Source organism: Microtus oregoni, unplaced genomic scaffold (assembly GCF_018167655.1).
Source record: "Microtus oregoni isolate MIOR12 unplaced genomic scaffold, Mior012 000000F_ref0000247, whole genome shotgun sequence".
Classification (NCBI taxonomy): Eukaryota; Metazoa; Chordata; class Mammalia; order Rodentia; family Cricetidae; genus Microtus; species Microtus oregoni.
This window is the reverse complement of record NW_024543059.1, coordinates 61,617-75,576: the sequence shown is the minus strand read 5'-3', so window position 1 is coordinate 75,576 and position 13,960 is coordinate 61,617. Positions and strand designations below refer to the sequence as shown.

Below are 13,960 nucleotides of genomic sequence, written 5' to 3'. Positions count from 1 at the left end.
AAAAAAAAATTAACAAGGCTCAATTTCTTTATCCTATAGCAATCAACCCAAAGTGTAAATGCTATATACAGAGACCTCCCAACACACGGCTCCCATGCAAGTATCTGGAACACTTTGAAAGCTTACAGCCAGAGATTTCTTGATTCACTAAGATATTTTCCTTCATAAAATAAATGAAGTTGTGATCCAAGCTATATTCATAACACAGTTGGGGATATGTCTCATCAAGTAGAGTACCTACCTAGTATGCGTAAGACTGGGTTAAATTCTCAGTACCACAGAGGGAAAAATCTTTTAAACTACGCAAGGTAGCACATACCTCCAACCTCAACACTTGGGAGAACGAGGCAGGAGGATCAGGAGTTCTATGTCAGTCTCAGCTACATAGGAGTATGAGGCCAGCCTGAGTTACATAAAGCCCTGTCTCACAGCAAACAAACAAAAAACCCAAAATACAGCTGGGTCCCTGTATTTTGCGGAAGCCTTGGATGAGACTTACTGATTTGATAAAAAGATATTTAGGTAACGTCTTTAGAAATGAAATTTATTAAGGGATATTTTTATAGGGGTCAGAAGAGATGGCTCAGTAGTTAATTGTATATATTTCTCCTCCAGAGAACGCAAGTTCTTTGCCCAGAACCCACAATGGACTGAAGCCTCTGGCTATGGGGGCACCTGCACTTATGCATATAACCCAACCCCAATCACGTAATTAAAATAAACAGGTTTTATTTATTTATTTATTTTTTGCCGTGATGAAACATTTTTATTTTTGGTATGCCATTTAAACATTAACTTTTTTGGGGGGTGGGAATGGAGTGGGAGGAGGGGGAGGGAAATGGGAGGCGGGGAGGAGGCGGAAATTTTTTCAAAAAAAAAAATAAATAATAAAAAGAAGCTACACCTATAAAGTTTAAAAAAATAAACAGTTTTAAAATGTTTTTTATCATATATGAGAAACATAAATCAATATTAGACATCAAAAAGCAAGGTTTGATGACCAATATTTTATTTTATTTTGAGATAGTCTCATATCTACCAGGCTAGCCTTGAATTTCTGGGCATTCTCCTTCCATCTTATGTGTTCTGGGATTACAGGTCAAAACCATGTGACCAAACCCATACTACACAGAATTTCATAGCATTTCAACTTAATCAGCCCTGATTAGCACACTCAACCCAGCACTATACTAGCAATAGAACAAAGATACAACATCTGCCCTTAAGTATGAAAGAGACACATAATCATACAAAAAAGTGAAGTTAGTGCAATAAAACAAAGTGGGCGTGGCTTCACCCTTAGTCCCAGCACTTGGGAGTTAAAGGCAGATGGAATCTTGTGAGTTCCAGGTTAGCCAGTGCTAGAGCGATGCCTTGTTAACAACACACCAGGAGCTTGTAGAAACACTAATGTAGCACTCCTGAAACCTGAGCATGCACAAAAGTCGCCTAGAGATCTTATTCTAAATGAAAGACTCTAACTCAAAGTAAGAAGAGAGAACAGCCTGGACAGGAGGGAAAGACCAGATCACAGCTAACGGGAGAACATACTGTACAACAGTAACAGTCCACTAGATGTTTTAAATAAAGGAAATTCACAGTGTAGAAAGCAGGAATAGGAAAGTAACAAGGGAACTCAGATGACTGGAGGTTGTATATTAACCGAGGGAGGGGAAGCATCAGACTGCTAGGCTACAGACCTGAGCTGGTTGGGTTTTTGTCAAATTGACACAAGATAGAGTCACTGAAAAGATGGAACTTCTGCTGAGAAAATGCTTCCAAACCATTGGCTTTTAGGGTGGTCTGTGGGCATGATCTTGATTAATGACTGATGTGGAAGATCACAGCACACTAAAGGTCAGGTGGTCCTTAGTTATAGAAAAAACAAGCTGAGCAAGCCATGAAAAGCAAGCCAATAAGCATTGTTTTCCCATGGTCTCTGTCCTAGTTCCTGTCTTGAGTTCTTGCTTTGACTTCCCTCAGTGATAGACCATGACATGGAAGTGTAAGCCAAAAATATCTCTTTCTTCCACAAGTTGCTTTTTTTTTGGCCACTGTGTTTTATCACAGAACTAAAAATCGAGACCTGAGTGATAAACAGAGGGCCGTGCTATCAGTCACAGATGAGAGACAGAGGAGAACAGTTTCAGGGTTAGCAATAGACTTCAGCAAAAATATCTGTGGTAATCAAACTTGATCACAAGGTAAAAGAGTTAACAGCAAACTAGAAAATGGAGATTGATAATAAAGACTTTTTAAAAACCCTGAGCCAAATGAATGAATAAATGCCTACTAAAAAATGAAGGGAATAGTTTTCTTTTTGGTTTTTGGCTTTTTTTTGGGGGGGGGGATAGGAAGACCTATGTTTATCTACTGAAAAGACAGGACTGGTAGTGAAGCAAAGGATCGAATTCTAAGAGCAAGTTAAGACCACTGGTTGCCAAGGTGCTAGGGAAAAGCTAGGGTGTAAGGCTGCATTAGTATTAGCTCCTGCTGGAAGGCTTATGTAGGGCAGGTACAATATCATTGACAGAAGAAATGAGGTAAGGAGAGAACCAGGATCAGAGAATATATGCAAAGTACAATGATATATATGTATGAAAATGTCATAATGAAACCTATTTATACACTGTGGTGGTGTGAGTAGGTGTGCCCCCCCCCCCCCAGAATCATGTCTGAATGCTTAGCCCATAGGGAGTGGCATTATTAGGAGGAAGTATGTCACCGTCGGGGTGCGTTCTGAGGTCTTAGATGCTCAAGCTACACATAGTTGCTTCTACTACCTGCAGATCAAGATGGAGAACTCTCAGCTCCTCCAGCACCATGTCTGCCAGCAAGCCACCATGTCCCGTCATGATGAAAATGAACTACCTCTGAAACTGTAAGCCAGACCCAATTAAATGCTTTCCTTTATAAGAGTTACCATGGTCATGGTGTCTCTTCATAGCAATAGAAACCCTAAAAAGGCATACATTAAGAACATTAATGATATATTTTTAAAGACCAGAGGTAGCAGCTAGTAGTAAGGTTGATCACCCAAGTGTGATTTCTGCAACCCATGAAAAGGTTCCATGGTTTCTGCATCAGTTCCTGTCTCCAGGGTCCTGACTTGAGTTCCTGCTTGGGAGAGTGCTTGCCTAGTATGCATGAAGCCCTGAGTTTGATCCCTGGGAACACAACATGGTGGTGCATGTTGAAAATCCTAGTACTCCAGAAGTGGAAGGAGGAAGGTCAAAAGTTCAAGGCCATTCTCTGCTACACAACTTATTAAATGCTCACCTAGAATCCTTTAGTGGTAAACAAAAAATTAGTTTACCTCTGAAAGGTAAAAATGATAACAAATAAAGTGTTAAATTAATACATGGAAGGGGTTTCAATTTTCTATTAGAGAAAACGATATGGCAGAACAGCCACATAGGGTAGTCTCTTTGGGAAAATTCAGAAGGATGATGAGGTAGCAACAAAATCTGTAAGGTAAAGCTGAAGACAGTCATGGAAGCAGGCCACAAATTGGGCCATCCTTGAATGACTCAGCAGAACTCCGAAGGAATGGAAAAGCTGACCAGACCACACATAAAGATTAGTAGTAGCTGTGATAGGAAAGCAGGAAACTGTGGAAGCCTAACTCAGTTCACGGCGCTGGAAGAAAATAAAGCCACGCCACACCCACATATCCAGAGTTTGCTTAACCTAACTAATTTCTTATATTATAGAATCTTTCCTCTTTGACAGAGTACTACAACTATGAAGACTTACTTATCTAGCTTAAGATTATTTTCATTGGGTTTTTAAAAATAAAGTACTATGTCCATAGTAAAATGAAACCTCAATAATACATAAATGCATGAGGAAAATCACCTTTCAACAAACACTCACAAACAAACATTGTTAAAAATTCTCTTTCAGTTTTTTGTTTTGTTATTTTTCGTGGAATCCAAAATGATCTATAATCATTACATAGCTGAGGTTGGCCTTGAACTCCTGATACACTTGCCTCCTCTCTCTAAGTGCTGAGGTTATCGTGTGCTGCCAACACACCCAGCAACCACCGTACATTACACATGCTTCCTTCTTCTATGTGCATTTATAAAAACTTGGAATGATACTGTTTAACCATTATTTGTACATTCTGAATTATTAACCTGTTCTAGAAGGTATAAAATGAAAATGATATAAATTGTTAGCTAACATTCTGTTTTCAAAAATACAAATCAGTAGGAACTCTTTTACTTCATTTTTTTTTTTTTTTGAGACAGGGTTTCTCTGTGGGTTTTTTTTTTTTTTTTTTTTTTTTTTTTTGGAGCCTGTCCTGGAACTAGCTCTTGTAGACCAGGCTGGTTTACTTCATTTATAAAATTTGTAGCAGAAGACATTAAAGCCTATCAGTTAAATTGTTCTCCATCACGATCTACATCTTCAAATGCATGATATGCAGCACGCATAACACTGTTACATTCTGTTTCAATGAATACAGTTACTATAACTTCACTGAGATTAATACTTACCTGTTCTTGTAACTTCATTTTATTTTCTGTCATCTGTTCTATGAGTTTGCCAAGTTTCTTTAAAGATTTCAGGTCACTTCCCACTTCCTTTTCTATGAATGCAGACACATTCAGGGGAAGCTCATCGTTATCTCTACCTTGCATGGGTTTTTCGCTTCCAACAAGAGCTGCAATGTTCATGTCACCTACAGAAAGGAAAAGCAACTACTCACATCACTGTGTTACAGGAATTACAAAAGCATAAGCTGCATCAGCTCTTTCAAAAAAAATTGTTATGGGTGTGTGTGTGTGTGTGTGTGTGTGTGTGTGTGTGTGTGCGTGCACATATTTTGGTTTAGAGCTTTTGTTTTGAGATAGGGTCTCTGTAGCCCGGCAGGCCTTAAACTCTCTATACAGCTAGAAATGAATGTCTGATCCTCCTGACTCCACATTCCAAGTCTTTGCTGAAATTATAGGTGCCCCACTACACAGTATTATGCAGTTCTGGGTACTGAACCTAGAGAGCTGAGCGTGCTAAGCAAGCACTCTATCATATCTAAATGAAGATATGCCCAAATGAAAAATGTGTATGAGATACTGTTCAAATATTTATGTATAGAGTAACAGAATATACCAGACCAAGGCTAGCACTCCGGGGGCTGAAGGAGAACAAATACAAATTCAAGGCCAGGTTGAACTATATAGTAAACTGTGTCTCAAACCCCTACAAAAAAAAAATAACTTGATGTCCTAAGTTTGATGCCCAGAATGTACATGGTAGAAGACAGCTAACTCTCACAAGCTGTCCTCTGATCACCACACAACACCATAGCACACACGTGCCTATGTACACACACACACACTAAATAAAATGCAATAAAAAATTTTATTTATACAAAAGGAGGATCAGATCATTTGCAGCAAATGAGAAGCAAGAAACCACTGATAGGAGAAATAAAACAAGGCTAAGTCTTAACTTCCAAACTATAAATAAGTAATAATGTATGCCCCAATCTATAAAGGTTGAAAATGAGACTAAAATCATATTTCCTGGCTTTTAATTCAAAACTATTTTTATTCTCTTATCCATATATGAACAGCTATTTTTTCTGTATCTCAACTTTAATATTTGACATATGTTAGCCACAATAATAACTAATACATTAAAATATAATTATGTGTGGCTAGGGATGCGATTCAGTTGGTAAAATGATACCGAATGTGATGGCACCCGCCTGTAATGGAGTACTGGAGAAGTGGGGGGAGGAAGATGGGAAGTTCAGAGGCATCCGCAGCGACATAGCAAGTTTAAAACCAGCCTGGGATACATAAGACACATGCAACTGCAATCATGTCCTGACTGCTTAATATCTTCTTAAGAACTTTTCATAAATATAACAAATGAGTTGTACGGAGTATATTTGACAGAACTAGGTTTCTGTTTCCTGGGTGGTCAATTTAACCTTCACTTTAAACAACAAAAATTACAACCATATTTAAATATGGCATACTATATTCTTAAGCATATCTCCTTCAAAATTATAAATAAGGATTTTTTTATTATTTATTTATGTTTATTTGCTTTTGAGAAAGCTCTCGGATATCCCGAGCTGGTCTCAAATTTGCTTATCTAGTCAAGGATGACTTTGACTTTCAATTTCTAATCCTAGCATCCTCTTGGGTGCTAGGATTACCGGCATGCACCATACTTGGTTTTATTTTGGTTTCTTAAGGTAGGATCTATGGGCTGCAGAATAACTATTGTTGCTTTTACAGAAGACCAGGGTTTGATTCCCAGCACCCACACGACAGCTTAGAACCATCTTAACTTCAGTTCCCAGGGGTCTGAAGTCCTCTTCTGGCTTCTTCTGGCACCAGAGAAGCATATGGTGCACAGACATACATGCAAGCAAGACACCATAAAAATTAAAAATAAATCAATTTAAATTTTAAAAAGGAGTCTAGGCTTAATTATACTTCACAAATCTAAAAAATAAAGATCTAAAAACAAAAAGATAGGCTCTAAATCTGTGACCTAGACTGGTCTCCAAATCATGGCAATCCTCCTGCCTCAGTCTCCTAAGAAAAGGAATTTGAGACATCAGCCAGCACACCTGGCTCCTTTTATTTCTTATAAAGAGCATTCAGCATTGCACAGCAGATGATTGAGTCACTGGCTACACAACAAAGTCCTTAATGCAATAATTTGTACCTGACATTCTAAAATGACGGATCAGTTATGTCAAGGGTCAAGGCATCTGAGTGGGATTTTTCAAGACAGGGTTTCTCTGTGTAGCAGTTCTGGCTGTCCTGGAATTCACTTCTTAGATCAGGATGGTCTCAAACTCCACCTGCCTCTACTTCCTGAGTGCTGGAATTAAAGCAGTGTGCTACCACTGCCCGGCAGCTTTCAGAGATTTTATTTTCATGTATACAGGTGTTTTGACTTCATGTATGACTGTGTACCACATTCGTCCAATGAACACAGAGGCCAGACACGGGCCAGAAGCAGGCATTGGATCCCCTAGAACTATAGTTATAAGTAGTTGTTAGCCACCCTGTAGGTGCTGGGAATGGAACCCAGCTGGAAGAGCGGTGAATTCTCTTAACAACTAAGCCCATTTTCTGTTTGTTTGTTTGTTTGTTTGTTTGTGTGGTGGTGCCTAAGTTCAAATCCACGGCTGCCAAAGTGCTAGGCAAGAATTCTACCACTGTAATAAATACTTCCCAGACAATTTCTGCTTTTTTAAAAGGGTTTGTTCATTTAACTGATGTACACATAGGTTTGCTTCCTGAGCCCTACAAGGTGAGAACAGGGGATTTAAACTCCTGAAACTAAAGACTAAGCTGCCACCTGCATTCTGGGAACTGAACAAGATACTCTGTAAAAGCAGCAAGCACTCTGAAGCAACAAGCCATCTTTCCAGATCCAAGAAAAAGGGGGAGGGAGCTTAACAGTAGCCAATAGCAAGGTCAGAACTTCCTCCTAGGACACGGTGACATGGGCACCCTCAGTCTGCTTGTCAAGTCATTGAACTGAACTCTTAGCACACTAAAAAAGCTATTGCATGCTCTTTTGCTTCCTCTTAAAAAAAAAAAAAAGGAAAAAAGGTCCTGAAGAGATTGGGAATATGACACCTGGGAAACAGAGGCATGAGGGACAAAACCAGTCCCTAAGAGTACTGGATTTCTAATAACTTGCTATGCTTATCTCATTAAAGTAAAAGGATAAATATCCACATCTCTGACACGTTTCCTTGCCCTAATAGGAAATGAGCTATCAGATCTTTTCCTTATCCCCTATCCGGACCAAGATTTAGGACCTAAGTTGTGTTCTACCTGAAGTAAATTTCAATTACAAATTTACTGAAAGTAAAAGTATAATTAAGCAATTATCTAACCTCTTTCTTGAGCCCAGCAACAGTGACCCACATCACTCCCTCCAAATACCTGATATCAGGCTGCTGTGTCATTAAAATGACAGGCCCCAGTAAAGTCATACTTGACAGGACACTAGGTAGGAGTCTCAAGAGTGCTCTCTCTATATCTTACAATCTTTAAGAGACAAAAGTCCATGTGCAAAGATAACTAGTATTTATTACTATTAACACATTGTACAGAAGAAAATACTTCATTTAAAAGATAACAGGCTAAGAAACCTCTTTTGCAGAGCCTGAAAGAGTTTGCTGGGAAGGACAGCCAGGCAAAAAGAACTAAGGGTTTGAAGCCTGCTTACTTTTCTCCTCTGTGTTCTTCATTTCGTCACCGCTTTCGGGGCAGCACTGGCAGAAAAACAGGTGTGGCGAACAAGTTAGATTCAAGTGGAGTGCACACAGGGCTCCAAAAGGTCACCTACTGGAGAAGAGGTCCTAAGCGCGTATCCCAGCCACCTTCCCAGAAATCTGGACCACCTCGCCAGGCTCCCAACTACCCTGCCAGGACACTGAGTCCACCTTCCCGCCAACTCTCAAAACTGTCATCTTCCTGGAACACTCCACTGTGACTACTTCCCCGGGGGAGCCCCTTACTGCCTCGGACCGTGGGAACCATCTTCACAGGCTCCCAGGTTAACTTAGCGGGGATAATCCCCCTAGGGAGGTCTGTGCCACCTCACAGGGTCACCAGTGTCCCTTCCCCGGGTTTCCAGGGACACCTCACCGGGGCTGCCGACACCCTGCCTATCTCGCCAGCTGGAAGCATCCTGCCTCCGCGCGAGTCCTCGATTCCATTCGCCGCCAGCCTGGCTTACAGAGTCCGGTAAGGGCACCCACGGACGGGCAAAACAACCACATCAGCCTCCAGGGAGGCCAGACCGAGCGCCACCTCGGCTTCCTTTCGCCGTCTCTCTGGTTCCGTTCTCTCGGCTAGAGAGACCTATCTGCGTCGCCGCAGTCTGTTCCGTGGTGCCACCTCCTGGTTGACTGGTCACATCGACAGCTCATGGAACCCGGTGGCCCTACTACTTCCCAGCCCTGCAGAGGAAAGCATCCTCGCTGTGACAGAGCTCCCTCCACTTCTATGGAATTAATAAAAACAGAATTCAGCCCTCACTTGGTGACCCACACTTGTAATCCCACCATTTGGGAGGTAAGGAAGGCATGAGGATCAGAAGTTCAAAGTCAGCTCCAGCTACTGAGTTCAAAGATGCCCTTAAGTACATGAGATAATGGAACTTGAAAATAGTTCTCCTTCCATGCCATAGATTTTATGTGAATCTGTAAGTTTATTATAAATATCTAGACAATATCCTGATGTTCTGAAAATGAGAGTGAGCATGGTGGCCATAAAAGGCAAAGTAGGTTACTTGGTTTGGCATATATTTACCAATGAATGCCAGTATCTCGATATTTATTTAATATTGGTCAAATTGCATAGAGATGACCCTCTTATTTTCCAACTAGAGAGTCATTCTGGGAGCCAGATAGAAGAAAAGCACTCAAAAATCTAACATGCACTTTGCCTAGCAGAGGCCCCTAAGCCTCTACCATTTCCCAAGGAGGAGGAACTGGAGTTACTTAGAAGCAACAGCAGAGAATCTGGAAATCTGACAACCTCATTAGCAAATCCTGAAAGGCAATCCCTTTGAGATCAAAACAAATGGGGATCCAACAGGAGAAAATCTTTTTTTTTTTTTTGAGACAAGGTTTCTCTGTAGCTTTTGGTTCCTATCCTGGAACTAGCTCTTGTAGACCAGGCTGGCCTCGAACTCACAGAGATCCGCCTGCCTCTGCCTTCCAAGTGCTGGGATTAAAGGCGTGCACCACCACCGCCCAGCTCCAACAGGAGAAAATCTTTAGAGAAAACAGAAACTACTCAATGAGAAGAAAACTCACTGGTGCAGACATATAAGCAGACAAACACCTTTACACATAAAATGTAAGTAGACATAGAGCCAGGAGAGGTGGCAGGGGTGATGGTGCACATCTTTAGCCCAGCACTCAGAACGCGGAGGCAGGTGAATCTCTGTGTGTTCCACAGAGCCACATAATGAGACTATGTCTCAATAGAAAAAATAAATAAATATTAGGGTCTAAAGTGATGGTTTTAGCAATTCAGAGTACCAGCTGCTCTTCCAGAGAACCAAGATTCACTTCCTAATACTGAGAATTCAAGAACAATCGCAGTGGGTTTTTGATCCTACTGCACGTACTGGCTTTGTGGGAGCCTAGGCAGTTTGGATGCTCACCTTACGAGACCTGGATAGAGGTGGGCGGTCCTTGGGCTTCCCACAGGTCAGGGAACCCTGATTGCTCTTCAAGCAGATGAGGGAGGGGGACTTGATCCGGGGAGGGGGAGGGAAATGGGAAGCGGTTGCGGGGACGAGGCAGAAATCCTTAATAAATAAATAAATTAAAAAATAAAAAAAAAGATTCACTTCCTAGCACACCCAGCAGCTGACAACCGGCTGTAACTCCAATTCCAGGGGAATAATTTCTGGACTCCAGGTAGGAGGAACACACTTGATATACTGACAAAACAATCAGTTGTTTTAAAAAGTAAAAATAATAAAATAAATTTTAAAAAATCAAAAATTAAAATAAAGCTGGGCAATGGTGGCACATGCCTTTAATCCCAGTACTTGGGAGTTAGAGGTATTCAGATCTCTGTGAGTTTGAGCCCAACCTAGTCTACACAGTGATTTTAGGATGGCCGAGGTTACACAGAAAAACTCTGTCTTGAAAAGGCAAAAAATAAAATAAAATAAAGAGTCTGGGCTAAATTATGCCACATAGTTGTATTTGAATCTGCTGATGTAGGGTCATTATTAATTTACCACAGCCCAAGAGTATGTGATTGTACAAGAATTAGTGAAATGAGCCAGGCATGGTGCCACAAGCCTATAAATACAGTACTTGGGGGGCTGAGGGAGGAGGATCTTGAATTTGGGTCCAGCCTAAGCTATATGAGGGACCCTGGCCCCAGCAGATCTGGAGCCATAGCACAATCCCTGAGCACCCTGACTCTGAACCCAGAGCCAGGGAAAGAAACACACCAAGGATATGGAACCTGAGTCAGCAAAAGAAACACCTTATTCCCAAACCCAGAACTGGAGCAAAACACCCTGACCCTGAAACCAAAGAAACAACACTTGCTCCCTAGAATCAGAACCAGTTAAAGAAATATGCCCTGACCCTAAAATTAGAGCCAAAAGGCTAAAAAGGACCAGTGGAAGAAACAGTTTGTCCCTGAAATCAGAGCCATCTCTGCCCCTGACCAACTGAAACACAAATCCCAACTAAGCCTTGAGCAGGGAAGTAGCTCCCTCTGGTGTAGAGGTGTGACCTCCCCCTGACCTTAGCAGGAAGCAGTCTCCTTCAGCCAAGCAGGCACAACTGCCTCTGACCTTCCCCTGACCTTAACCCATGGGGAGGGTTAATGGGTACCACAACACACCACTGAGAGAGACCAGTCAGGAACAGGAAACACCTCACCCCCCCTACACACACACACACACACACACACACACACACACACACAGGGAGGGGCCTATCAGAAGCGAGTAAACAACTCCAGGAGTCCTCTGCAATTCCCCTAGACCTAAGGCAGCTAATCAACTCAGTCCGGATACCCCTAGTCAGAGCTTGAGTCAATCACCAATGTGTAGCTATGTAGTTTTGAAATCCCCCAAGGCCTTCACATCTTGCCTGGCCACTATAAAAACTGCCTCTCCACACTACTCAGGGCCTCCTCTGCTGCTGCTGCTGCTGCTGCTGCTGCTGGTAGTGGTGGTAGTGGTGGTGGTGCTGCTGCTGCTTTGGATGGAGAGAGAGGCCCCAGTTAACTCGTATTAAAAGACTCTGCTTTTGTGTTGGATTCAGTCTCGTGGTGATATTTTGGGTATCTGGACTTTGGCATAACAGTACACTGAGCACCTATCTCAAAAAAAAAAAGTGAATGAATAAATGAATGAAACAAGGACAAAGGAAAGAATTTAGGTAGGTAACTGAGATGCATAATAGAGGAAGGCAATACAAAACCCACATGTCTAAGCTAATTATATATGGCTGTGGTCATTGAATGAGAATGACCCCCACAGGCTCATATGTTCGAACACTTGGTCCCCAGTACATAGAACTGTTTGGGAAGAAGCAGGAGGTGTGGCCTTATTGGAGGAGGCATGTCAAAGGAAGCTAGCTTTGAGGTTTTAGAAGCCACACCATTCCTGATGTTCTCCACCTCAAACTTGTGGATCCAGATGTAAGTGCTCAGCTACTGCTCATATCTGCCTGCCGCCATACTCCCCATGAAGGTCATCATCATGTACTCATCCTCTGAAACTGTAAGCCCAATAAACTCTTCTTTTCTACAGGTTGCCTTGGAGATGGTGTCTCGTTATAGCAGTAGGAAAACAATTAAGACAATGATTCAATTAGTTGAATTTTCACATTAAATCCAAGTTTTAAGAAGAAGTCTTGAGTTGGAGAGATGCTGTGGGACAATCTGTGGAACAATCTTTGTACATTGTAAATAGGTATTGCTCTTATTGTTAATAAAAAGCTGACTGACCAATAGTTAGGCAGGATTTTCAGGGCAGAGAGAATGCTGGGAAGAAGGAAGGTAGAGTCAGAGGAGTCGCCAGCAAGATGGAAAGGGAGCAGGATATGCAGGAGAGGTAAAAGTCAAGAGCCTCGGGGCAGCACCTTAATTAATTTAAGTTGTAAGAGCAAGGTAGTAATAAGCCAGAGCTATCAATCAAGCATTTATAATTAATAATAAGTCTTTGAATGGTTATTTGGGAAGCAGCTGGCTGAACAGAGCTGATCATGGTCCCGATGAAAAACTCCACCGCCAGGGTTTCGTCAATACAATGTTCACTGTGCAAGCATGAGTTCAGATCTTAGTACTCGTGTAAAAAGTTAGACACAGCAGGTACCTGTAATACAAGCATTAGAAAGACAGCTTAAGAGCCTTAAGCTCTCTGGCCAATCAGTCTAGTCAAATAGATGAGCTCCAGGGTCATCGAAAAGCTTTCTCAAAAAGTAAGGTAAAGGGATGATCAAGATGGCTCAAAAGGAGAAGGCACTTGCCAAGCAAGCCTGACAACTTGACTTCTATTCCCAGAAACCATGTAAAGGTAGAAGGAGAGAACCAACCTCTACAGAATTGACCTCTGACCTCCACATGTAGGCATGCACACACATACACACATGTCATAAACACACAATGGTAAAAATAAGTAAGTTGGAAAGCAATAAAGGAAAACACCCAATACGGGCCTTCTGTCTCCTTGAACTTAAAAGTGAACAAAGTCTTAGTGACTTTCTTGTGATAAAACCAGCTTAAGGGAGAAAGGGTTAAAGATGGCTGACAGTTCAAGGATAGAGTCCATTATGGAAGGGAAGCTAAGAACCCTGGTCACCTCACACCCACAAGTGGAAACAGACAGCAATGAAAGGGTCATTAGAACTCCCAAGAAGGGGGCGGTGGTGGTGCACACCTTTAATCCCAGCACTTGGGAGGCAGAGGCAGGCGGATCTCTGTGAGTTCGAGGCCAGCCTGGTCTACAAGAGCGAGTTTCAGGACAGGCTCCAAAACTACAGAGAAACCCTGTCTGGAAAAACAAACAAACAAACAAACAAACAAAAAACAGAACTCCCAAGAAGGTCATGACCCACAGGTTGAGAGCCTCTGATTTACATGGTCCAGAATTCCAGCCAGAGAATGATGCTATTCATAGTATGTGGGTCTTTCCATTTCAATTAAATCAACCAGGATAATTCTACATAGGCATGGCCAGGAGCCTGTCTCCCAGGTAATTTTAGATTATGTCAAATTGACAAATAAGACAATCATCACATATGTGAACATAAACACAGAGATACAACAAACACAACACATGTCTAAGAGAAATACAAAGATTTGAAATACCATTTTTATTTGAGACAGGCTCTCACCTAACCCATGTTGATCTGGGATTCCTTACACAGCCCCAAAGGACCATAACCTTCTAGTCCTTCTTCCCCCATCAACTTTGT

At 41.7% G+C, this 13,960-nt stretch overlaps 1 protein-coding gene across 1 annotated transcript in view; it reads right to left on the bottom strand.

Moving 5' to 3' along the window:
* LOC121450893 (RAD50-interacting protein 1-like) overlaps positions 1-8,817 on the bottom strand; it is a 42,191-nt gene extending 33,374 nt beyond the window's left edge. Inside the window, exons 1-3 of the mRNA XM_041656264.1 lie at positions 8,643-8,817; positions 8,221-8,266; positions 4,506-4,690 (exon numbers count right to left, since the gene is read on the bottom strand). Coding sequence (XP_041512198.1) covers positions 4,506-4,690; positions 8,221-8,266; positions 8,643-8,684 — 273 coding nt within the window. The 5' untranslated portion in view covers positions 8,685-8,817. The remainder of the gene's footprint in view (positions 1-4,505; positions 4,691-8,220; positions 8,267-8,642) is intronic.
* Positions 8,818-13,960: the final 5,143 nt, after the last annotated feature.